This window comes from Oryctolagus cuniculus, chromosome 11 (genome assembly GCF_964237555.1).
Source record: "Oryctolagus cuniculus chromosome 11, mOryCun1.1, whole genome shotgun sequence".
NCBI classification, from domain to species: domain Eukaryota; kingdom Metazoa; phylum Chordata; class Mammalia; order Lagomorpha; family Leporidae; genus Oryctolagus; species Oryctolagus cuniculus.
Window position 1 is genome coordinate 106,597,338 of NC_091442.1, and position 26,237 is coordinate 106,623,574.

Consider the following 26,237-nt stretch of genomic DNA (forward strand, 5'->3'; position numbering starts at 1 on the left):
TGGCCAATCAGCATTTATGGGGCTGTCTCTGGCTGCACTTGGGTTTGTTTACTGCTGTGATCACTCTAGAGGCAATTTTACCATATCAGCAACAACAACTGACTTAACACCCATAACATCTGAAGTCCCGAGACACCCCACATCCCATCTGAGATGAGACGGGATGTAGCAGCAGGGAGGACTTGCTTTCAAAGGGTCCTTTCAAAGAGACTCTGAATGCAATAAGGGAGCTTTTTAAATGAGTAAGATAAGGAAAATAATGCAGTAAGACAAAAGACAAGAGTATCTTATACTAATATTGCAGCTTATATTAGAAAGCAAGAAAAGTTGCAAAGAACTGAGAGAAAGGACTTCACAGGTATCTGCACAACCATACTCTCAGCAGCACCTGAAGAGTAGAAACAGGTAGGCCCGGGGCATAGTAGGTTAAACTGCCCGCTCGGGACAGCCGCATCTCATACTGGAGCGCTCGTGGGGCACAGTAGGTTAACCTGCCTGCTCGGGACAGCCAAATCTCATACTGGAGCGCTCGTTCAAGTCCCGGCCACTCCATTTGCAATCCAGCTTCCTGCTGATGCACCCAGGAGACAGCGGATGGTGGCCCAAGTACTTGGGTTCCTGCCACCACAAGGGAGAAACTGATGAAGTTCTTGGCTCCTGGCTTTGACCTGTCTCAGCCGCGACTGCTGCAGGCTTTTGAGAAGTGAACCAATGGGTGGAAGATCACTCTCTCCATCGTCTCTTTTCTCTCTGTCACTTTGTATTTCAAAAACATTAAATCTTTAAAGACAAAAAATCTAGAAACAACCCAAGTGTCTATCAACAGATGGATAAATAAAGTGTGTCTCCATACATCAGGATATTATTCAGCCTTAAAAAGGTATGAAATTCTCATATGAGAGTACTTCAGAAGTTCATGGAAATGTAATTAAGATATCTTTTAATACCAGTGTCTACAGACTTTTTGAAGTATGCTCATACGTACCCCATGGATGAGCCTTGAACACATTTTGTTAAATAAAATAAGCAACCAATCTGGCAATATATGCAGTAGAAAGGTTTAAAATAACTCCTATCAAGACGCAGTAGCTCCACTTCTATGGACCATCCTATGGCAATAATCTGAAAATTCAATGTGGGTAAACATACCCACCCCAGCATTACTTAACATCACAAGAAATTAGAAATACCATATATATCTAAGAATAAAGGATGATCAGATATACTGTACATCCATTCAAAGGCACTATCAAGAATTTTGTTGTTGGAGCCAACACTGTAGCATAAAAGGTTAAGCTGCACCAGCCCTGGTGGCTCCACTTCTGATCCAGCTCCTTGCTAATGTGCCTGGGAAACCAGTGGAAGATGGCCAAGTGCTTGGCACCCACATGGGAGACCTGGAGGAAGCTCCTGGCTTCAATAAGGCCCAGCTCTAGCTGTGTGGCCATCTGGGGAACAAATCAGCAGATAGAAGATCTCTCTCGATCTCTCTCTCTCTAGATCTCTCTCTCTGTAACTCTGCCTTTCAAAAAATAAATCTTAAAAAAAAAGCTAAGATAATGTGTCAGCAGGATATTACCACATTTATAACACAGATGACATATATACAAACAGGAAAAAGAAAAAAGACTAGAAGAACATGTATGGTTATAGAAGATTTCTGGGGGTTTTGTTTGTATTTTTACTGACTGTATTAACCTGATGTCTACAATGAGTATATGTCAGTTTTATAATTAAAAAGAAACATTTTTTTTTGACAGGCAGAGTGGACAGTGAGAGAGAGAGACAAGAGAGAAAGGTCTTCCTTTTGCCATTGGTTATAAGCTTATACCTTTGAAAGGCAGAGTGACAGAAAAACCAGGAGCTCTTCCATCAGCTGGTTTGCTCCCCAGATGCCTGCAACAGTCTGGGTTAGGCCAGGTGGAAGCCAGGAGCCCAGAACTCTCTCAATCTCCCATGTGGGTGGGAGGGACCCAGCCACCAGGGCCATCAACTGCTGATTCCCAGGTGCACCAGCAGGAGGCAAGGTCAGAAGTCTGCAGGAGCCAGGACTCGATCCAGGCACTCATAAGGGATACAGGCATCTCAAGCGGCAGTTTAACCCACTGTGCTACAATACCTGCCTCTTTTCTTAAGATTTGTTTGGGGCCAGTGCTGTGGCAAAGCAGGCAAAGCTGCCGCGTGCAATGCTGGCATGCTATATGGGCACAGTTTTGAGCCCCGGCTGCTCCACTTCCAATCCAGATCTCTGCTGTGGCCTGCGAAAGCAGTGGAAGATGGCCCAAGTCCTTGGGCCCCTGTACCCACGTGGGAGACCTGGGAAGAAGCTCATGGCTCCTGGCTTTGGATCAGCCCAGCTCTGGCCATCGTGGCCATTTGGGGAGTAGACCAATGGATGGAAGATCGCTAGCGCACTCACTCGCTCTCTCCCTCCCTCTCCCTCTCTGAAACTCTGCCTTTCAAATAAATGAATCTTTTTTAAAAAAAATGATTGATTTGAAAGGCAGAGTTGACAGAGAAATACATACTTTCAATGCTGCAACATGAAGAGGAAGTGGCTTCCCAAGATACCCTGGGGCAGAGCCCACCCCTCCCCTGCCCCCTCTGCTGGAAGCTCTGCCAAGCTGCAGGGTGAGTGGATGATTGCTCCCCCTCCCCTTGCAGATACCACTGTCGGGGTGTTCCACCTCCGCTCCCCACTGGGCCAGTACAAGCTGACCTTTGACAAAGCCAGAGAGGCCTGTGCCAATGAGGCTGCAACCATGGCCACCTACAACCAGCTCTCCTACGCCCAGAAGGTGAGTCCCCTCTTGTGGACATGGCGTGGGTAGAGGCTACAGGGGAGGAAGCTCAGCCTCTTCTGAAGATGGGGACCCTTCGATTTTTGCCTTCCTGGAAGGCAGGACACTCTGGGAGTAGTAATTCATCATGTCCACTTATGAGGCGCCTACTGTGCACCAGGCACTGCACAGGGTGATTCGTTAGCATTAATTCCATTTCTGGAAGTGTGTGTCACTATTCCCATTTTACAGATAGGGAAACTGAGGCTCAGAGAGGTTAAAGGGCCTGATGTCATACAGCTATGAGCTGGCAGATCTAGCATTCAAATGAATTGCTGACTCCAAAAGTCTACTCTGAACTGTGACACTCGGCTGTCAAGGCAGAGGCAGAGATTGGACGTGAACATTTCACAGCTGGAAATCAGAAGATCAGTAACCACAAGCCTGGGTCGGAGCTACCGGAGCCCCCAAAGCAGCTGGGTTTCTCTGGACTGGCCGCAGCTCTGTGGCTGGAATACATGGTGGGGCCGGTACTGTGGTACAGCAGGTTAAGCTACTGCTTGGGACACACACACCTCCTACTGCCCTGCTTCTGTTCCAGCCCCGTGAATGCACTGGGAGGCAGCAGGTGATGGCCCAGGTGCTGGGCTCCTTCCACCCACATTGCAGACCTAGATGGGAGCTCCTGGCTTTTGCAAGTGTACCAGTAGATGGAAGGGGTGTGTGTGTGTGTGTGTGTGTGTCCGTCCCCCTTCCTCCCTTTCTCCCATCTTCCCTTTCACATACATCTTTTTAAAATGGGGTAGGGGAGACTACAGGACAATTGCCCAAGCTGTCACTCCTATCAGCGAGGAAATGGGGTTCCCTGGTCAGAGCTGCTTATTCTCCGAAACCAAAAGCCCTGCCCATCTGGGAAAGCTGGTGCTTTCTCACTGGGAGCAGAGGTGGCTGCTGCATGGTATGATTTTAGGCCCCTCCAACCTCCATCACTACCAACTCTGTCTGCCTTTCTTCACACCTGATATTTCTTTACCAAGGAACAAAACCTTGGATGCCAGGACCCGGCATTTAGGACGGTCTAAATCTCTACTCTCCTGCTTGCTTCTTGGGTGGCCTTGATCGAGCTGTTGAAACTTCTGTCCTACCTAGCGTGTTTGTGTTAGGAACAAAAGTAAATGGCACAGTAGAAACCCAGCTTCTAACCTTATTAGATCTGGGGCAGATGGCCTGGGTTGGGATCTGCTGCTTGCCAGCTCTATGCCTTGGAGCAAGTTACTCAGCTTCTCTGCGCCTTGATTCTCTGCCTTGTGATGAGGATGGAAGGTTCCTCTCTCATCCTACCACGTGTGAGGATTAAAGGCGTTGACACATCAAAAGCTCTTGCAAGAGAAACTCGCCCAAAATAATCTCTGAATAACTGTTATGGTGGTGCTACAATATGATGATGGTCATGATGATAACTTTGATGATGATGATGGAGAATTAGAATTCTATCACCAGTGAGAGTTCTATCGATGCATAAACAGAAGAATTTGCACATGAGGGAAGTGGCTGATAACCAATTCTTTCATAGAGAACAGAACTGAGTAGGAAGGACTTGGGCACCCACAAAAAAACAGAAGGCACCACTTTCATTCATGCAGGTATTGATTGATGGCTCAATCAACAAAATTTTAATGACCACCTGCAATGTGCCGGGCACAGGGGTAAAAATAGGCAAAATTGAGCCTGACTCCATGCAGTTTTTAGTTGGATGGAGGAAACTGACGTTAGCCAAGTGATCCCACGGGGAGTATGAAACTAGCTGACCGGTGCCCATCATCTGTGTCCCTGCAGGCCAAGTACCACCTCTGTTCAGCAGGCTGGCTGGAGAGTGGACGGGTTGCCTACCCCACAGCCTATGCTTCCCAGAACTGTGGCTCAGGGGTCGTTGGAATAGTGGACTACGGACCCAGACCCAACAAGAGTGAAATGTGGGATGTCTTCTGCTATCGGATGAAAGGTAACTGCCCCAGCTGCACTGCAGGGCCCAGGCCAACCAACCACCAAGGATGAGCAGGGAAGCCCATGCCCCTGCCTCACTGGGGATGGGGGCCCTGTGCACCTCTCCCCTGCAGACGTGAACTGCACCTGCAAGGAGGGCTACGTGGGCGACGGCTTCTCATGCAGCGGGAACCTGCTCCAGGTCCTAATGTCCTTCCCTTCGCTCACCAACTTCCTGAAGGTACGCACCAGGCACCAGTCTGCTTGGTTTCACCTCGGGCAGGCAGAGGCTGCTGCAAAGCAGGCGAGCCCTCGGCAGAAGCCAAAGGCTCATGGCTGGAGCTGAGCACATGGGCACTGGACCTCCTGCGTGAATTTGCCAATCTCCTGTTGCACAATGTTAAGCGTTACTTTCCTCAATGGGACTCAGTTCTCTTACCTGTAAAGTGGAGATGGTCATAGCACCAGCCTCGCAGGGCCATTGAGGGTCACACTGGGAAGCACTCGGACCAGTGGCCAGCACGTGGAAAGCCACTACTGATGACGTCAGCTGTCTCTGTGGCCAGAGCAGTTAGGGAGTGGGATCTGCAGGGACCCCACTCTTCTGTCTTCATGGTCAGCATGGGCACAGGGCATGAGGCCTGCCCAGGAAGTCACATCCATATTCTGCAAGCTATGTCCAACAAAGAGAAAGCCCCACTGGGAGGAGTTGATGCTGGTTGCTCAAAGACCTGAGCTAATAATAGTAATACCAACAGACACAGCTAAGTCTTCTGCACACTGACAGTATGCTAGGAGCTGTACCCAGGCTCCCACCCCCAAGGATGGATGGGACTCCTGGGAACATAAGCCCCACAAGGGAAGGTGTCTCCCTGCCTTGCCCACCACTGTTTCCCCACCACCTTCTGCTATGATTCCCACTTTTTCCGCAAAAAGAAAAAGAGGCTAGGCAAGAGCAAGGCCACAGCCCAACACCCCAGAGCTGAATTCAAACCCAGACTCCCCGTCATCCTTCATGGTGCCTAAGCCACTGTCCCCAGCAGAACCGACAATCGGTGACCTTGGTGGGGAGGGGCATGCAGGGTCAGGACAGAAGTCAGACCAAAAGCCCCAGAACAGTGAGCCTCTGCCCCAAGATCAAAGGTGTGCACCTGCCTGGTCTAAAATCAGGGTCACCACACATACACTGAAGATAAACACGCATCCAACACTTCTGCGGGGGAGCGTGCTCGTGGCAGAGTTAGAACAAAGCCCTCTTTAGCCAGTGCCCCAGCCTCTCTGCACGGAGACGCCCATCTACAATGACAACGCTGAACTAGGCAGAGCGATTTCTTCACATTTAGTCAGTGAGTATTCATTGAACATTTAAGATGTGTCAGTGAGCAAAACAGAACAGAGGAGTGGGTGGTCTGGAGGGCTGGAAGGGGATAAACGCAGTGAGGTCAGGAAGAGGGGGGTGCAGCTCAGGGTCCCACAGCGCACGGTGACAGGGGAGGCTGCAGTGGAGAGGTGGCAGTGCCCAGAGGAGACCGACAGCACTCCAGGCAGGAGGAGCAGCCGCACACACAGGCCAGGCCGAGAGCAGCAAGGAAGCTGGTTTGGGTGCAGCGGGGCAGCAGCCAAACGCCTTGGGCCTCACAAGCCACTCTGCTCCTCCTCTGGGTGACGTGGGCCTTGTTTGGAGAAGACGAGATGTGAGCTTCGACTTGTGTCTCACAGGACCGCTCAGGCCACCACGATGAGCATGGGCGGTGACAGGGCTGTGTCTCAGGACCATGGGGTTTTGTGAGCATAAGCACTGCTGGCTGACATCGGAGTTCCCAGCTGCTGCTGCCCTGCACCCTCTCCAGCCCCCCTGACAGCCGCCTCCCTTTCCCAGGACCTGCTGGTCTACTCCAACAGCTCCGCCAGAGGCCGGGCGTTTCTCAAGCACCTGACGGACCTGTCACTCCGCGGCACCCTCTTTGTGCCCCAGAACAGTGGGCTGGGGGAAAACGAGGTGAGTCGGGGTCCCCGCGTCTGCATTCAGACCCCACCAGGATGGTGCTGTATCAGAAGCCACCCCCACCAAGTTCAGTGCCAACACAGTTTTGGAGCTCACACACCCGCTGATCACCCACCACTTCCGTTGGTCTTGGCACACATGCTGAAACCAGCAGGCAGGGGCTCCGGGCTGGCTGGCTGTGGCTGGAACTTGACAGGTGCTCAGTCACTACTTGTTGAAAAAAATAAATCCTCATGCAACCTTATGAGGTCACTTCCGCTATTATGCTTTTTTTTTTTTTAAGATTAAAAAGTACTTAGCAAGGTCAAGGCCACAGCCTAACACCCTATAGGGGTGCTCTTGCAGCAATGGCAGGGGGAGTGGTGAGCACAAGCCCAGTCCTGCAGTGCTTTTTGAGCCTGGGTTTGGCTCATTAGCTGACGTGCCATTGGCCGACAGGTCGCATACTTGAGTGGGAGGCTCTCAGAGGTCAAGGGCAAGGTCACTGGGCAGGGAAGAACTGAAGCTCTTGATGCCATCCACCTGTACTGGCAGAGAGAGGAACCAGCAGAATTTAATCAGCACATCCACCGAGGGCTGGCCCCAGGCCCTGCTCAGCCACCCAAGGGTTAGGAGGAATGATACCACCCACCTGCTCCTCCCAGGACTTCACATAACAGAAGAGTTTCCACCCCACCTGCTAGCCAGGGGAGCCTCTGGCAGAGTCCAAACCAAAAGCCCAGGGAAACATGACTTCCCAGCTACTGTCTGTCCTTGAACCACCACCCTTCATTCTCTTTCTTCTTAGACCTTATCTGGGCGGGACATCGAGCACCACCTCGCCAACGTCAGCGTCATCCTTTACAATGACCTGGTCAATGGCACGGTCCTGCGGACGAGGCTGGGGAGCCAGCTGCTCATCACCTCCAGCCGGGACCAGCTCCACCTGGTATGCAAAGCCTTCTGGGCTTACTGGGAGAACAGAAGATAATACATGCAAAGTGCCCAGCATACAGTAGGTGCTCAATAGATGGCAACTATTATCACATAAAAGTAAACTCTAACCCTACAGCTAGAGGGTGGTAATGACTGCATACCTCGTGTACCATAGCAACAGGCAGTGCCTATCCCTTGGAAACCAGGCTGGCTTTAAAAGCTGGTGATGGGCCGGCGCCACGGCTCAATAGGCTAATCCTCCGTCTGCGGCGCCGGCACACCGGGTACTAGTCCCGGTTGCTCCTCTTCCTGTCCAGCTCTCTGCTGTGGCCTGGGAGTGCAGTGGAGGATGGCCCAGGTCCTTAGGCCCTGCACCTGCATGGGAGACCAGGAGAAGCACCTGGCTCCTGGCTTCGGATCAGCATGGTATGCTGGCTGCAGCGGCCATAAGGTTGTGAACCAACGGAAAAGGAAGACCTTTCTCTCTGACTGTCCACTCTGCCTGTCAAAAAAAAACAACTGGTGATGAGGAATGCAAACAAAGCCATACGAAAGCTTCTTGAGTCTCTACCTCTGCTTCTGTCACATTGCCTGTCCATCCCAGGCATTATGGTGAACCCTGAAGCTAAAAGGCCCTGGCGCGAATCCCAGTTCTGCTGCCTGACAGAACTCAGACAAGTGATCCAACCTCTGAGTCTCACTTTCCTTCTCTGGTAAATGGAGATGATGATGATGGTGTTGTAAGGAAAACTTCCTTCTCTAAGATTTATTTATTATTTATTTGAAAGGTAGAGTTACAGAGAGCAAGCGAGGGAGAGAGAGAGATCTTCCACCCATTGATGCACTCCCCAAATGGCTACAACAGCTGGGGCAGAGCCAGACCAAAGCCAGGAGCTTCTTCCAGGTCTCCCATGTCGGGACAGGGACCTAAAGATTGGGGCCATCTTCCGCTGCTTTCCCAGGCTGTAGTAGAGAGCTGGATCGCAAGTGGAGCAGCCGGGACTTGAACCAGCACCTCTAGGGATGCTGGCATTGCAGGCAGCAGCTTAACCCATTGCGCCACAGCACCAGCCGCAGACTCTCCCTTCTTACAGTCCATGGCTGAGTCTGCGAATTAAACTGGTATAAGACAGATTAACAGAAGAGCATACAAAGCTTATTTGATATTTTACATGCACAAGGGACTCCTCATAACAAAAAAGATCTCCAGCAGCAGATACAACCAGGAAGTTAGACTTTCCAAAAAGCAGTGCAGTAAATTTGTGAAGAAGTAAAAAAGCATTGGGGCAAAGAGCAGTAAACTGTGGGACAGTGAGTAGGAAATTAATGGGAGGATTACTTCAGTGGTCGCTCTGTTGAGATCCATTTGGGTGTTGACTGGCAGTCTCTTCTCTTCTGACACAAGGGTGCCTTTGCATTACAAACCTTCCCTCAGGGAGAGGGGAGCTCACAGAACACTTCCTGTGTCAGCCACTTCTCAAGTGCTCCAACCTAAGAACAGTCAGTGTGCTGGCGGAGGCGTTCTGAAACTTCACTGATGACAACAGTGAGGGTGGTAGGAGTGGTGGTGACATGGACAGTGGTTGCCATGGTGATCATGTGAATGACTGATGATGCTGACGATCACTCTGATGAAGATGTCTAAATCGTGGGCTGTGTAGAGATGACAATGGTTCAAGGCTTGTGACATGCAGGACATGCAGCAAATGCTAAATTGCATTTTTCAATATTTACCCTGATAAATGACTCTGCGATGGAACAGCAGTTCAGCTTTTATGTGTATCCGAACCACTGAGAGATCTGTTCAAGTGCAGATTAGGATTGAGCAGCTGTGGTGTGGGGCCTCTATTCTGGCCACAACACAGAGACCAGATCCCTGTAAAACCCCCTTTCTAACCACGTGATGTGATGGCTGGAGCAGTGGCCCCAGGCCCAGAGGCATGAGGGCTGCCACTCACTCCCTGGGTGATCCACTTTCCTTCTGAATGCCTACCTGTCATTCAAGTGAGCTGCACAGACGTCCCCTGAGCCCAGGGCAACTGCTGTGTCCCGTGCTGCTCACAGTGGAGGGGTCTCAGGGAAGCTGAACACCCTCCACGGAAGGGGAGAAAGGGCCGGATGGCCCAGGCCTCTCTGACCCGCTGCCCATTTCCCTAGGAGGAGACCAGGTTCGTTGATGGAAGAGCCATCGTGCAGTGGGACATCTTTGCCTCCAATGGGATCATTCACGTGATCTCCATGCCTTTAAGAGCACCCCCTCCCCCAAAGGTGAGTGTCCGGGATTCCCAGGGAGGGGGCTAGAAGAGCCGCCCACACCCACGGCTGCCTTCATGGACGCCAGCCCCACTCCTGTGTATCAGCACAAGAGTGCTAATTTTCTTACCTACAAGGCCTCCCTCCCTGGGTTTTTGGGAGGATTTCAAGTTATTAAGTGTACATGTATAGTCTGTGCTCCGTAGAAGTCGACGGGTGAGTATACCAAGTTTTCCCCTGAAACATGAGGGAGGAATAAGCAGCTGGAAGGTTCCATAGCCTGCTGGGGTTCAAAGCCCACTTCTGCCACTAACGGGCTGTGAGCTATCCGGCAGGTGCTTAACCTCTCTGGGGCTCAGGCCTACCCCCTGCCATTCAGAGTAACACCTGTCCCTAAGTCTTTGGGGTGAACGGACTATTCCACGGGAGGAGCTCAGAACGAACCTGGCAGCAGCAGGGACTGGAAACACGCTAACTACTTGTCATTATCTTTAACTCCACTGCCTCCAAGATGCCCTGGGCCAGCGAGAACAGGGTGAGCCCAGCAGGTGTGCCTCTCTCACCGGGGAGTCACCGGCTTTACGAACAGGCCCTTCCCTTTTCTGCGTGCAGACTCCGACCCACGCTGGCCTGGGCACCGGGATATTCTTTGCTGTCATCCTGGTCAGCGGCGCTGTTGCTCTGGGTGCCTATTCTTACTTCCGGCTGAACCATAGACTAATCGGCTTCCAGCATTTTGAGGTAAGAAAGAACAGGAACATGACGCTGGGGTCCTCCCCCTAATCCAGGCTACGTCAGCCGTCTGGCTGCTCTAGAGACCCCACCCAGGAGCAAGGGTTGCCCCACTGCCTCCTGGATACAGTCTCTCAGAACAGCAGCAGCTCCAGGAAAGGCCTGGGTGAGAGGCTGCCACGCCAGAGCTTTGGTTTGGAAGTAAATTTTCCAGGCCCCAGGAGTCACCTGCACTAGCCAAGCACCCAGCATGATCTTGGGCTTCAGGACTGGATCTGAGGGTTGGGGTGCAGGGTAGGGGACCTGCGCATCCCCCAGGTCCCACACTGCAGCCAGTCACACTCTTCCTGCTCCTGGAATAGTGGAGGTACCTCCAGATCAGCAGAACAGCACCCTTCCTTATGTACTGTGCACCCTGCCCTGGCCCAGCCTCCCCTGAACACACCTGAGAAAGGCTGTTCAGAGTCGCGTACTCAAAAGCTCCAGGCACGAAGCCCCACAGCATCTGTCAGAGTCCCTTCTGTTGCCGTAACTGAGCCTCACTGACTGTGTAACTTACAGCGACGGACAGCAGAGGTTTGTGAAGGCTGGGAGGCCCTTCTTGCTGCCGGGGGCTCTTTGCAGAGGCCCAAGGTGGCGGGGGGCTTCCTGCAGCTGAAGAGGGCATCCTAGCTCAAGTCTCTCCTCCTCTTAGAGAGCCACAGCCCCACCTGGATGGCCTGAGTTCACCTTTCTGGCCCAAGGTCCCACCTGCATAGTCAGGTGAAGCCTCAACATGGGGCGTGAGTTTCCAGCTGAGTTCTGATGGAGACAAACAGCCACGTCATTTTCAGCAAACGTGTCTGCTTCTAGTTCAAGGACAGGCCACACCACGCCAGGGTGCCGGGATAGTGATTACCCTCCGTGCAGTGGGGTGGGGGTGGAGGGAGCACTCTGCCCTGATACGGGTGGTGGTCACAGCCGGGTAGACATGTCCCTGAGCTGACCTCTAAGACTGGTGAATTTCATTATGTATCAATCACTTCTCAATCGCACAAGCTCCCATGGCAGAGAGGGTGGCTGGCAGCAGCTGCCACCCTAGGCAAGACACTGCTGGCTCACAGCCCTCACACTTGTCTTTCTCAACAGTCGGAAGTGGACATCGGCGTTGGGGCTCTGGGCAAGCAGCAGCCTGAGAATATCTCGAACCCCATGTATGAGAACACAGCCTCCGTGCCCCCAGAACCTGCCTACGACCCCTTTGTGGTGAGTGAGCATTCTTTTTTCCCTCTGGGAAGGGGTTTGCCTGGGGCGCAGGGGCAAGATCTTTCAGCAAATCTCAATGCAAAGCTTGGCCCCCCAAAAACCGCCTTCTAGGACATGTCCCAGACAGCAAGTCTGAAGGCCAGTTTTGCAAACGGAAACCCTGTGGCTGTTCAGTTCCTGGGTTCTAATGGGCAGACGCCACTGCAGGTAGGGGAACACCAGAGGTCGCCACCCCAATTCTGTGACCTGGTGAAATGTCTCAAGGAAGAGGAGCCTTGGGCGAAATTGTGCTGCTGCCAACGGTTCCAGGGTAGCAGGTGAACTACAGGATGCAAGGCCAGGAAAGGATCCTTTTTTCCCATTAGCTGGTGATCCTTTGAACTTACACTGATGAGGGTGTCCGAGGCTTTTCGGCTTCTCGTTCTGGGAGCTATGTTGTCTTTGAGGAGGGCTTTCATAGGCAGGGGTACTCCGCTCTGGGTCCCAGACGTGCCTGTTGTTTCCTGGAGGTAGCGATCCCCGAGCTAAGCTGGGGACACCCCTTGGCAGGGGCTCCTTCGCCCTGGCGACAGAAGTTACACGCTGCCTGGAGTGTGTTACCAATCCTGGGCGGAGAAGCTAGGGCTGAAACTGGGCCGATCCTTTTATGCTCACCTGACAAACAGGAAATCTGCCAGCCCATGTGCTGACTGTCCCTGTCTACCCTGCACCTGCCCCACGCCTCCCCTGAGGTGCACAGCTCTGTGACATGCCCAGAGCCGTCAGCGGCACCGACGAGGCCTTCTATCACATGTGGGTGCACCACGAAGGCCTCAGACCAGTGGCCAAAAGCAGTCTTCAACCTGCGTGAGTTCCCAGGACGATGTGAGTCCTCACGGCGCACATCCCGGCCCTCTCTCTTCCAGGACTCAGATGAGCAGCCGCTGGACAGCAGCGACCCCTTGGGTCTCTGATGTGAGCAGACACCATCACCCACCGAGAACCTCAGCAAGAAGGCTGTTAGCCGTGAACTCCTGGCACCACTGCCTCTGGGAAGGGGAGGTCCTTGGCATTCTGAAGCACTCAACACCAGTACCTCCTCCCTGTGGTTAATCTGGACGTGGGGGACGTCTTGTTTCTGTAGGTGAGGGACCACAGCACTGAGTCCAGCCAAGGGGCTTCTCCCTTCTCCGAGCCGCCTCTGTCCCCATCAGATGCCCCTCACGGCAGTAACTGGGACCCCACTTATCTGTGAGATTGTGAGCTCCCGAAGGCAGCGCCAGGCCCCCTTTGTGTTTGTATCCCAGTACCTGATATAGGAAATGCGCTCCAGAAATGCTTACGGAACAGAAATAAAGTCAGTGAGACCAGTCTGGTGTCTGGGAAAGCAGAAACTCCATTCACAGAAGGGGGCAAAGTTTGAAGGCAAAAATACCCTTATTGGGTCTAATTAGGGTCTTCTTGCCCAATCTACTCTCATGTGCTCATCTGTGTCTACTCTAGAAGACAGCACTTCCTACCCACTAGGATGGCTAAGGGAAAGAGAAGAGTGTAGGGAAGGTGTGTAACTCTGAATTTCAAATCAATCTTTTTTTAAAAAAAAACAGCCCAAATGTCCACCATCAGAAATTTCCAATCCACATAACCGTATGGATGACCCTTGAGAATACGGTGCTAATTTCTTCGTGAAACTATCGCGGGGAGGAGATTCAGAAATGGCCAAAACGAGAAAAGTCCAAAAACCACTTATGAACGCACACTTCTGCCGATGAGGAGGTGAGACCCAGAGAAACTCGGCGGCCACGGGAGACACTGCTAGAGGCGATGACACTTGGAGAGCTGAGGTCCCCCAGCTCCGGGCTCATGTGGCTCCCACCTACGGCTGTTGTCTCTAGATTTCGCAATGGTGAGAGATTTGGGGTCATTTCTCCCCCTCCCCAGTGGAAGCTCTCTCACAGCCTCACCACATTTTGATCCCTTTTCAACAGTCTGAACTGGTGAAGGCTAGGGGCTCCCTCAGTGCACATCACTTTACTGAAACTCAGAACGCACAGCTTCATGCGAAGCTGCAGCCTCCCCAGCACCTTACTCTCTACCCCTGGAGGGTAATGGCCCCAGCTGGAAACAGCTTGCTCCAATTGAAGTGTGCAAAATGAAATCAGAGTCCCTCGACAGGAGCCTGGCCACCACCCTGAGCTGGGACCCTGGTGGGGAGCAGCAGGCTGCCTGGGGCCTCCTGAGAGAATGAGGAAGACATCTCGGGGGCTTCCGCATTCGGCTACATCTTTATGCAAGGAAAATGACATCCGGGGCAACCAGGCCACGGGCTGCCAAAGCACACTCAGCGGAACCTGCAAGCTGGTTCACCGGCCGATCTATGTTGCTGTCCCACGCTCTGGTTATTTATGTCCATTTATCAGTAAGTCCTGCTGGCAGACATCATGGCCCTGGGGGCAGAGGAGGGTGTGTGTGTGTGTGTGTGTGCTTTAAGAAAGAAGTTAGGTCGGCGCCGCGGGTTCTAGTCCCGGTCGGGGCGCCGGATTCTGCCCCAGTTGCCCCTCTTCCAGGCCAGCTCTCTGCTGTGGCCCGGGAGTGCAGTGGAGGATGGCCCAAGTGCTTGGGACCTGCACCCGCATGGGAGACCAGGAGAAGCACCTGGCTCCTGCCTTTGGATCAGCGCGGTGCGCCGGCCGCAGCACGTCAGCCATTGGAGGGTGAACCAACGGCAAAGGAAGACCTTTCTCTCTGTCTCTCTCTCACTGTCCACTCTGCCTGTCAAAATAATAATAATAATAATAAATAAAAAAGAAAAGAAAGAAGTTAAACCATGGGCCCCACACTTAGAAGGTAAGGGGAAAACGCCAAGCTCAAGCGATTGTTGAGGCTCAAGTACCAGCTGTACTCAGAACGGGCGGCGCCGGGTGGGGGCACAAGAGGCCGGCACAGAATGAGCCTGGACAAGGGGTGTGCTCGGGGGATAGACGCACTTACCTGGAGGGAGGCTTCAGAGTCGGTTCCTCTCGGCCTCCGTGACACCAGCAGAGGCCCGGTGCCCGCCCGGGGTCCGGTCCTGCTACAGCCATGCTTAGGGGCAGGTTTTGGCCTTCTTGCTTCCAAGCCTCACAGCCAAGTGGCGTACTCTCATAGCCAGAGGGAAGAGGCTACCTCTTTCCCAGAACTGTCCTCTGCCAACGTCCCCTGGAGTCTGAAAGTGCCACATGTGCGTGGCATAGGACAAGGATGAGTCACCCAGGTGTCAGGCCCACAGAACAGCTCCTCCTGAGAACTGACTGCCCCGTCAGTGTTCCCACGTGCATGGGGGCACACAGTGCGGCACCATAGCCCCCCCACGCCAAGGAGGGGGGTCCCCGGTGGGCCCTCCCACAGTGTCGAGCCTGCTGATGTTCAGTGAGCCCCCCTTCCTGAGCCTGGACCACCCTGAACCCCGGGGCTGACATCAGAGAGAACTCGGCTCCCACCTTCTGTTTCGTCTGCCACAGCCACTTCCCAGGACAGTGCTGGGCTCGGGGAACACGTGTGCAGCAATGGCATCTGAAGACAGGGACCCAGCAGCGCCAGCACTGCACTCACGGGCTAGGGGAGCACAGGCAGCTACCGCTGGGGGTCGCACCCGCTGGGGGCACTAACACCAAAGGTGTCACATGCAGCGAAGGAGAAGGGCGGTGGACGGCCAGTCAAAACCTCTTCTGCTAAGAGCAGGGAAAAAAATAACCTCATGCAACAACTTGCCAAGACATCTGCAATGTTTTTAAACTGCAAACGTGTGAGCTTGTTAATGGCTATTGCTACCTTAGAAGAGGCGGCAGTTCACCTCCACACCCTGTGCCTGGTAGAGCGTAAAGCAACGGGTGTGGCGGGGGCAGGCTCAGCCTGCTCGGGTGCTCAGGAGGTGCCGGCGGGGTGTGTGAGGGCAGCCGAGGGGCCATTCTCCCAACCTGCAGGGGACCAGGAGCCCTTCCGGAGCGCTGGGTGGCAGGAGGCACCGCCCACAGAGAACGTGGCCCACCTTCACATGAGCCTTCCAGCATCAGACTCTGCACAGAAAGACAAAGTAGCTCTGACACGCAATGCGTGACTCAACTGGCAAATGCTCAGACACGAGGCCTCTAAAAGACATCATGAGGATCACCATGATGGCTTCCGACGAGGATGGATTCCAGGAAACAGTACTGTCTGTTTCAAAAAGGACATTTTAAAATAAGGGTTAAATACTTTGGGTGCCTGCACTGTGGCATAAGGGACTAAGCTTCTGCCTGTGGCGCCAGCATCCACATGGGCGCTGGTTTGAGTCCCAGCTGCTGCTCTTCTGATCCAGCTCTCTGCTATGGCCTGGGAAAGCAGTGGAGGATGGCCCAAGTCCTTGGGCCTCTGCACCCAAGTGGGAGACCTGGAGGAAGCTCCTGGCTTCAGATCGGCCCAGCTCTACCTCTCAAATAAATAAATCTTTGTTAAAAAAAATATTTGCTTTGGTCTGAAAATCAAAGTTCTTACATCCCAGTCTTCAGACCCGGGGATGGGATGAGGCGGCGCGGCCCACGGGAGATTAAGTCAGGAGGTGAGGCCTCGTGTGTGGGATTAGGACCCATCTAAAAGGGGCCCCAGGATCTCCCTCCCCTCTCCACCCGGTGCGGACACAGCGGGTAGGGCCCATCGGTTAATGAGGAAAATGGCGTCCCCGGGCGCTCACTCTGCTGGAGCCTGACCCTGGACTCGCCAGCCTCGGGAGCGGTGGGAAATAAAGCCCTGCGGTTCACAGTCCACTGTACCACAGCACATGCGTGCGTCATCTGCACACGTACATGCACCTCCACGAAAACGCCAGCCACAAATGCAGACCCGGGCGCGTTGGACCTGCGATCCAAATGCTACAAGTGGTGCTGCCGTCAGCAACGTGGTTTCCAATGTCCTTCAGAAACGCAGGAGGATCCTTTATAAACTGGGGTAAAACAAGGCTAAACTCCTCCTTGGGTTTACAAGTGGCTGCATTCCTGGAAAAGTCAGCATGGTAAATCACATCCAGAAAAAAACAGAGTTAGGTTCTGGGCTGAAAAATGGTAACAGATGTACCAGGAATGTCAACAGGCTCTTTAAGGAGGCAGAGGCGGCGGGCCCTTCCCTGCACAGGGCTCCCTGTGAGACGAAGGCAGTCCCATGGGCCTGGCACCAGGGCCCACAGGTGCCCTCCCCATCTGAGCCCTTCCACCCTATCCACCCACATGTCCCCAAATTGTCCCCAGGGGGCAGTGCTGGCCCGGGAGGAGAATCCCTGCTGGGGACAGAATGAGAGGCGGGCCTGTGCAGAAGTCAGACTCTCCTGTCGCCCTCACTCTAGGGAACTTCATTCACAGCATGGGGACTTTGAGCCCACGCCAAAGTTCTGGAAGCCCCAGCACGTTGGGCCAGCTCTGTCACAGCTCCAAGGAGGAGGAGCAGCGTGCCACTTCCTGGTGGATGACGCACCAGAGGGAGAATAATGCCACATTTCCACGGGATCACTGAGGAAGAGTGCAGGTGCAAGATGGCAGGCGATCGAGGAGGGAGGGGAGACAGAACGAGGTGTCCCCAGGAGAGGTGAATGATGCTACGGTATCAGCCCAAGGGGAGGTCAAAGACTTTAAGATGTTAACACCCACACAGACATTTTAAAACTTTTTAAAAATAAAGCCTTCAAAATATAAGGGGCCAGCGTTGTGGTGCAGAGGGTTAAGGCACTGCCTGCAATGCCGCATCCTGTATGAGAACCGTTTAAAAACCTGGGTGCTCCACTTTGGATCCAGCTTCCTGCTAATGGAACTGAGAAAGCACTGGAAGATGGCCCAAGTGCCTGGGCCCTGCCACCTCCATGGGAGCCCTGAATGGAGGTCCTGGCTCCTAGCTTTGTTCCAGCCCAGCCAGGACATTAGGGGAGTGAACTAGCAGATGGAAGATCTCTGTCTCTCCCTCTATGTGAACTCTGCCTTTCAAATAAATCTTCAAAAAAAATATATACATGTATTTATAAATGTACCCAAAATCCAGTATGAATTGACTTCATAATACTCCTAAATTCTATGCTTCCTTTCCTTAAAGCCTTTCAGCTTTCCTGTTCCTCCGATTACAAACAGGGCCCCGGCGTCTCCTTGGTCTCCCAGAGGGAGCTCCCTGGGAAAGACAGGGGTCACCACCTGCCCACTGGTGGCTGTGCTCCCCACTGGGGTTTCCGTCCACAAGCTCTGAAGGCAGGTGGACCCATGTGCTTCTGGGAGTGGGAGGAGATGCAGGTGCTAAGAAAAAAATGTAACCTTTCACCCCTTCTCTCGGGGATACCTGGTGGGACCGTCAGAGCTTTGCTTTTTAATCCAAGGCTTCCTCCAATCCTTGTAGGAGAAATAACCTCAAGTGCTGGAGGAAAAGGCACGTTTGGCACGTTGTGGCTTCACCAGCCTGCAGTGACTGAGCACACAGATCAGAGGCCTAACAAAGCGACCACGCAGTGCAAACTTTTATTGGCTTTAAGTTCAGTATCACGTAACACACAAAAACAACATTCAGAATAAATAGCAAATTCACATTCAGAATAAATAGTTCATCTACCTAACTTGCATGTGTTGTACTTGATGCCATACAGGCACAGTCCATCACCCCACAGGACAACCAGGCAAGTCTCCTCCCAAGTCTGAGCCCACGCCTGCCCTGCTAATGGAGGCGTCGCAGGCCAGGTTCCCCAGGAGCAGCCATGCTGGAAGGCCTGCCCGGGAGCGCTGCTCGGATCACCTCCTGGCAAGGGGAGGGAAAACAAGGAAGCAGGACCGAGAGGCAGAGGTGCTGGGCTGCAAGCGGACCCCACAGGGAGCGCTGGAGCCCCGAGAGCTCTCCAGGCTTGTCCTGAGCAGGGTGGGGGGCCAGGCCTTTGATGCCCCCCAAGGAGCAGTCAGGGCTCTTCTGCAGGGGAAGCTCCCAAAGAGGCCACTGGCTGTGAGTGGTCAGCCAGCGGCCCTCCCAGGAGCTCCCCAAACCAGCACGATCACAGGACACAGCTGCGGATGGCGGGAGGTACATTCCACTGGTGCAAATGGGAGCTCGGTGGCTCAGGCACACACAACGAAGAGAGGAGGACACGAGCCGGCGACACAGGATGCCACCGGCGACACAGGATGCCACCGCTGGCCACACCGGGAAAACACGCTCAGAAAGTAGCTCTAAGGGAACATGGCGCACTTACCTAACGCACTTCTTGCTACTACCTGCATCCCAGCTATGAGGTCACTCTCCTGCACACTGTCACTGAGGCAATCTTGACAGTGCCACAGGACAGCTCAGCAGAGCAGGGGCTGGTGAAGTGCAGCCCAAGATCAAGTGCAGCCCATGGGCTGTCACTGTCAACCACACTGGGATGGAGGACAGCCATACCACTCCTAGAGCAGAAGCAGCAGGCAACGGCCCATGTGGCTTCCTAAGTGGCCCCTTAGAGGGAGAACCACATCGCAGGAACTTTGCTCCTTTCCCTAACCCACTGGTGATGCCAAAGCTCAGCTGAACTTTGACCTAAGCTCCCAAATGCGAAGGCAAAAAAAAAAGGTACAAAATGAAATCAATAGCAAGAAGACAAAACACAGGTTCTCTAGCAGCTGACTGCAGCAGTCACGGGACCCAACATCTGTGCGGCTTCAGTCCGGGAGCCTGCTGGACAGGGGCCCCAAGTGGGTCTTTGTCTGCCAATGAGTGTTTGGCAGAGTGGAATTCAGTTCTAATATTTAGCACCCTCACCACTGCTTAACAGGCCTTTGAAGAGGAGGAGAGAGAAATGGCCATTTAGTTCACCCAAAGCTAAATTAGGTAGGAGGCAAGATGGCTTTTTGTTTCTCCTTTGCAATAATTAAGAGGACCAGCGGCCAGCGCTGTGGCACAGTGGCCTAAGCCTTTGTCTGAGGGGCAGGTTTGAGTCCCAGTTGCTCCTCTTCTGATCCAGTTCTCTGCTATGGCCTGGGAAGGCAGTGGAAGATGGCCCAAGCCCATGAGCCCCTGCACCCACGTGGGAGATGCAGAAGAAGCTCCTGGCTCCTCGCTTCGGATCAGCCCAGTTCTGACAATTGCAGCTATCTGGGGAATGAACCAGAGGGTGGAAGAACTCTGTCTGTAACTCTGCCTCTAAAACAAATATGCAAAATCTTTAAATAAAAAAAAATAATTAATATTGCCAATGAATACAAGGCAACTAACAATTTAGTTTGAGAGATATGCGCAAATCAGTAGCACGTGTTACATGCCATATGGTACTAACAGAGATAGAAACTTGAGAGAGGGAGAGAGATCTTAGGAGGAAAGTAGGAGCTCTAAGCCTAAACAACTAAAATATTTTAAAAATCAGGTTTCATCATAAAAGCAACTCTGGAAAAAATCAGTTCTGCAACTGCCTTCCAAAGGGACTTGCTACAGGTACCATGGACACTGGCGGCTGCTTGTGGCTGGCATGCACCACCCGCAAAGTCTCAATTCATGTTCATGCAATTCTTATAAAATCAGTCTAAACAACGTTAGAAACACTAAAGCTTTAAAAGTTCAAGCTAATTGCATTGTTTGCTTTTACAAACTGGTTTTTTTTAAATGGTAGAAAACAGACTCACTTCTGTTATCCCAACACCCTTCCATCCGTGTGCACACCAGCAAACCACCCGGAAAGAACCAAGTGGCCAGTGTGGTGGCACACGTCCCAGCTGAGAGCCCTGACAGCAGCAAACGAAAATGTCTTCAACTGCACACAGACCACGACAAGCAATGACATGGGGGTGCCGCTGTCCTTGCTGGGCAGACGGCTGTGCTGGGCCCTGCACTGTCACCCGGGGGGGGGGGGGGGGGGGGGACGCCAGGCCCCTGCTACCTTGCAGCTCTCAGGTTCTGCCAAGCTGAGTGGCCCAGAGACCGAAGCGCTCCTAAAGGAGAACACACTGGAAAAGTCATTATTCACATCCAGAAAAGTCTTCTCCCTCAAGACCGAGATCACCAAACCAGAAAGCAGGTTTTCAAGCCAGTTCCACTTGGTTCTTGAGTAAACAGAACACCGGGCAACCGTCACACGGCAGACGCCACAGGAACACCTGATCAGATGCAAACTCAGAGCCATTTTCTAAACACCTACATACAACCCACTTCTCCAAAGCAAAGACGACACACCAAGAGCACCTCAGGACCATGACACTGTGCGGTGATGGGCGTCACCCCACACGTGAAATGCCAGCCTCCGACACACTCCGACGGCTGGAACACCCAGCAGCAAACAAGCTGCACACGAAGCGCCTCCTCTGCTCCAAAAACAAATGGGCGGCTGCACCTTACTGCTTCATAGGAACACAAGAAAAGCAGGAACCTACCTGGGCCTAAAGGGTCGCCTACACCCTTACAGGGAAATACACAAGACGCCACGTGGGAAGCTCGGTTAACCAGGGGCGCCCCAGCAATGCCGCGGCGCTGCTCTGACTGCTCCGGTTCTGGCGCGCAGCCTGGGAACCGCCGAGCTGGCCTGTGGTCCACGCGTTTGTTACAACACAAAGGCTCCACAAGCAAGCACTCTCCGCAAGCCCCCTTCGGTCCCTGCCGTTCCCCAAAGCACGCACGTTACAGCAAAAGCTTGAAATGGGCTCTAGCAACTCTAGACCAGGCTCCTCTGGACACAAGCGCAAACCAGCAGATGCGATTACGACCCTGCCAACAGCACCTTGACAACAGCACACACTCCCACAGCTCGCTGAGACCCAGGAACTATGTGGGAGGATACTGACACAATAAAACACACACACACATACAGATGCCACTTGCGTGAGAAATAAGGACCACTCAGTCGGCCATAGCAGGTCTAGCTACTGGCTTCAACGTCCTGCACCTCTCCCGCCAAGGGAAACCCAGGCCAGCTCCCAGAGTCACACACACCTGGCAGGAGCAAGGCAGAGAGCAGCAGAGTGCGGGTGACCAGCACTTGGGTGGGCTGTGCGGGTGGGACCCGCTCCGGGGGGCCTCTCACAGGGGTGCTGGCTCTTGTCACCCGCTCACTCCTTGCAGCCTTGTTTCACAGAGAACTGTTCCCCGACTGCAAGAGTGATCTGCCACGGCTCTCACCTACCCCGCCCTCCTGCCCCCCTACCCCGCGCCCACGTCCAGCACCACTGTCCAGTCCCTGCACAGCAGGCGCAGGCTGAGGACAAGGAGTGCCAGTTCTCTCTCACATTAAGTCCTTCCAGGGACACTGAGTTCTCTTTGACCCCACACACCAGGGCAGCAACACCTTAGGGCCAGCGGGTGTGGGAGCTGGCTGCCGCCTGTGGCGCGGGGCGGCGGGCATGGCTCCCCGGCTGTCTGCGCACAGCGCTGTCTCTGGGCCCCGCCGCGCCGCCTGCAAACACGCAGGACGGTTCCAGGGGGGTCATGACCAATGTCCGCACTCACCCTGCCGGAATTCACGGGTGCACTGGGTGGGCTCGCCTCGCCCGGGGAAGCCCGGTGGCCATTCCCACACCCCCACACCCTGGTCAACAAAGTAGGTGGGGCCAGAGTCTCCGCCCCAGGAGTGCAGGAAGGCGAGACCAGGAGAGGGTAGTCCGGAAGGTACGAAGTCAAGGTCAAAAGGCATACTCGTCTTTCCAGAAAGCAACGCTCAGACACAGGCAAGACCAGTCCAGCCACGCCCGCCTAGCCTGGGCCCACGCTGCTTCCGGCTCTTCCCAGGGCGGGCGCGTGGTTACTTGGCCTGGGCCTCGTGCAGGAGCGGGGCCCTGCAGGCGGCTGGCAGGTCGGACCAGGCGGGCAGCTCATGCTGCAGCGGAGTCCGCCGCGGGTAGAACGTGTGGCTGACATCGTAGTTCAAGAGGCAGCTCAGGGACGCCATGTAGATGTCGGCAAACCGCGACAGGCGCCGCAGGAAGTAGGTGGGGTTCTGGTCAGTGCGGAACAGGCTTCCAAACTGTGCGTTGAAGAAATTCTTGGTCATTTCTCTGAAGTGGCAAAGCAGGGGGAGGGGGGAGAAGGCGAGAATGATTCAGAAAGTTTTAAACTACCGAAATCAAAATCTCTTAAAAAAAAAAAAAAAAAAAAAAAGATTCATTTGAGAGAGCTGCAAGGCCAGCAGCTGACCATGTGTCCATCGGCAGGATGACTCTGGCCACGGCTCCCCCCAGCTGGCGCAGGGACACTGCTACAGGCCTGGTTTGGACCTCCAAAGTGCTCGGATGCCTATAGACTAAAGAAACTTGTGATGCTGTTAAGATTTATTTATGTATTTGAAAGTCAGAGTTACACAGAGAGGGGGAGGTCTTCCATCCGCTGCTACACTCCCCAGATGGCCACAACAGCCAGGGTTGGACCAGGCCGGAGCCAGGAGCTCCATCTGGGTCTCCCATGTGAGTGGCAGGGGCCCAAGCACTTGAGCCAACTTCCTCTGCTTTCCTAGGTACATTAGCAGGAAGTTGGATCAGAAGCAGAGCATCGGGGACTAGAATGGGAGCCCACACAGGGTGCCGGTGCAGTGTGGCAGTGCGGGTCCCTAAGGAACCTCACATGGGGTGCGGGCACCGTGCGGCAGTGCGGGTCCCTAAGGAACCTCTCACATGGGGTGCACCACTCCAGCACTCATGGCACGGCCACGGGCATCACAGCCCAGGTCACCCCACTTTGCCCAGATTCACCCCAGCCGAGGCGCTAAGCCCCTCAGTCCTACATGGGTGCACATGTCTGTAAATCAACATCACTACCATACACATACAAGACATGTAAACCTCTGATGGCTGGGATGCCTACACACATAATATTCCAGCAAAATGGATAAATACCGTGACTGTTGACAAATTAGTGACTAACACAGAGAAACTCATTGACACAAGTGACAAAATCCACCAGCAGGCACTCACTGCCTGTTGTCCCTCAACCACAGTAGATGCTACAACACCCAAACAGCAGGAAATTTAAAGAACCCAATTACATCCTTGTGAGTAGAATGATGTAAATGGCTTTCAAACTTGTGCTGAAAAACCCCACCAAGACGTGAACATGCTAGAAACTTTTCTTGTTCTGGTTTGCTTGACTGGAACCTAACACTCCAGCCTGCTAATGTGCTTTGTTTTCTTGGGATTTATTCATTACGGGGCCAACACTGTGGTGCAGTGCTCGAAGCCGCCACTTGCAACGCAAGCATCCCATGTCTGAGTGCTGGCTTGAGTCTTGGCTGCTCTGCTTCTGATCCAGCTTCCTGCGAATGTGCCTGAGAGGCTGCAGACACAGCCCAGGTGCTTGGGTCCCTGCCATCCGGGGTACAGCCTGGCCCAGAAATGGCTGTTGCAGCCATCTGGGCAGTGAACTAGAGGATGGAAGATATTCATTCATAGTCTCTCTCTCACTTTGCCTTTCAAACAAGTAAAAATCTTTAAATAAGATTTACTCATTCATTCGAGGAGCAGAGCTTTGCCATCCAGCGTTCACTGCCCCACGGCCACCACTGCTCCCTAAGGTCTGCACTGGCAGGAAACTGGAACTTGGATCTAGGCACCATAATATAGGATGCAAGCATCCAATGGCAGATGAGCCACTAGGCCAAACAGCCACCCCTGCCGCAACATTTTCATTCCAATGAAAGTCAAGAGTAAGTGGGAGTAAGCCCAGAGGCCAACACCCTGAGGGAAGAGGAACTGAAGGCCACACAGCCTGGGCCTCTGCAGAACCTGAGGAATGGACCCTCTGACCCCCACCCACCCACAGCCCTCAGCAGATGGAGCCCAGGCCGCAGCGGCTGGATCCAGACCTCAGGGACGCTGTGCCCGGGGGAGGCGGAGGGTCACCTGGCCAGCAGCAGTGTCTGAGCGCCCGCACCTGCATAGGGAGGCCCGACTGTCACAGGGCCCGCCTCTGGGAAAGACCAGGCCCCGAGCCACACAGCTGCGCCCAGGGCAGGCCGGCTTCTTCCCGCCTGGGGGCGCATTCCTCAAAGAGCCTGGCTAAGAAGGAGCCCTAGGCTTCGCTGAACCCGCCCACCTCCACGCAGTCCGCTGGCGTCACTGACAACCGCACAGAGGGCTGTGCTCGGGGAAAGTCCGGGGGCAGAGGAGGGGATTCGAGGGCGAGCTCCCCGCCCCCATGACCTGCAAACCGCAAGGGCGGAGCATCGAGGAAGTGCCCTCACCGCACAGAGCTGATTCTAGACTGCACGGGGTCACATTCACACAGGCAGCCAAAAAGGGTGTTTCCAGATCCGACTCAGAACAGGGCGGGGCGCTGCCCCTAGGGCTGCTCTTACCTCATCTCCTTCCGCTCCTTCTTCCACTCCTGCAGAACCAGCCGCGACTCCGCGTCCCTGTGCACCTGGGAGACATACGCCAGTCAGCGCCCCTCGCAGTCCGGGGGACGTGTTCTTGCTAACTACGCAGGACTTGGGCGCCTGAAGTCTAGCAGGCAGGCGCTACACTTCCAGACTTCCTGCCTTCTTCACCAAGAAACGGTTTTAAACAGCAACATTAGCAATGTGATTTAACAAATTTAAGTGGAATACTCTTAGTAAATGCTATATTTAAAGGTAACACAGACATATCACCGTAAAATATATGTGCATTCCACACAGGCGCTCTGTGTACCACATATGTAAACATGCACTTCATACATACTACTGCTACACACGTGCATATGTAAGTCCAACAGCAGTCCAATGGAACAGTACACCCACTAACTGCAAGCCCAGGGAAACAAGTACACATTTGGAAATTAACATGGACATTTTTTTCTTAGTTTATGCAAGGGTATTAGGGTTATAAATGATTTTCACTTTTCTTTACTATTATCCTCTAAAGTGTGTAAAAGAAAAAAAAAATACGCTTTGTGAAACACAAGAAGGTAGCAAACCTAAATGAGAAGGAAAAACAGAATTTTCTGGTGGGCCAATCGTGAGCAAAGGCAAAGAGAAAATAGCAACTACCCCCAACTTAACAAACAGAGTCTCACAGGTCTCTCTCCAGGGTCCCCGTGGCTAAACAGAAACTCGGAAGCCAGCACCACAGGCTCAGGACCGCAGGAGCAGGTGGGGCTCCCCAAAGTTCATGACCGCAGGAGTAACCTTCGAGCCCAGATAAAACACCAGAGGCAAACCATCTGCGTTCACCCGGCACCGGTGCCCTTGCAACCACCACATCCTCCCGGACATGGTCCACAGCATGACTCGGCCCCCACCAAGGACCTCTGCCTCTCGCACAAAAACCCTGTCCCAACCGAGCTCATCATCTGGATTTCTTGCCTAATGCCACTGGCTGCACGGCCAGGAAACAGCTCCCCTGAATGACCCCCTGGCTGCAAACAGCAGCACCAGTCCACTGATCAGC

General features: G+C 53.6%; 2 protein-coding genes across 3 annotated transcripts in view; one reads left to right on the forward strand and one right to left on the reverse strand.

Annotated features, from left to right (window-relative positions):
- Positions 1–15,471, forward strand: part of STAB2 (stabilin 2) — a 209,702-nt gene extending 194,231 nt beyond the window's left edge. For both annotated transcript variants that reach the window (XM_051845830.2, XM_051845831.2), the window contains 9 exons: positions 2,665–2,798; positions 4,617–4,782; positions 4,898–5,004; positions 6,643–6,762; positions 7,556–7,696; positions 9,841–9,951; positions 10,549–10,677; positions 11,797–11,913; positions 12,819–15,471. In XM_051845830.2, the coding sequence (XP_051701790.2) occupies positions 2,665–2,798; positions 4,617–4,782; positions 4,898–5,004; positions 6,643–6,762; positions 7,556–7,696; positions 9,841–9,951; positions 10,549–10,677; positions 11,797–11,913; positions 12,819–12,866 (1,073 nt within the window). In that variant the 3' untranslated portion in view covers positions 12,867–15,471. The remainder of the gene's footprint in view (positions 1–2,664; positions 2,799–4,616; positions 4,783–4,897; positions 5,005–6,642; positions 6,763–7,555; positions 7,697–9,840; positions 9,952–10,548; positions 10,678–11,796; positions 11,914–12,818) is intronic.
- Positions 15,472–18,379: 2,908 nt separating this feature from the next.
- NT5DC3 (5'-nucleotidase domain containing 3) overlaps positions 18,380–26,237 on the reverse strand; it is a 58,428-nt gene continuing 50,570 nt past the window's right edge. Inside the window, exons 13-14 of the mRNA XM_051845832.2 lie at positions 25,166–25,230; positions 18,380–22,874 (exon numbers count right to left, since the gene is read on the reverse strand). Of these exons, the coding sequence (XP_051701792.1) occupies positions 22,622–22,874; positions 25,166–25,230 (318 nt within the window). The 3' untranslated portion in view covers positions 18,380–22,621. The remainder of the gene's footprint in view (positions 22,875–25,165; positions 25,231–26,237) is intronic.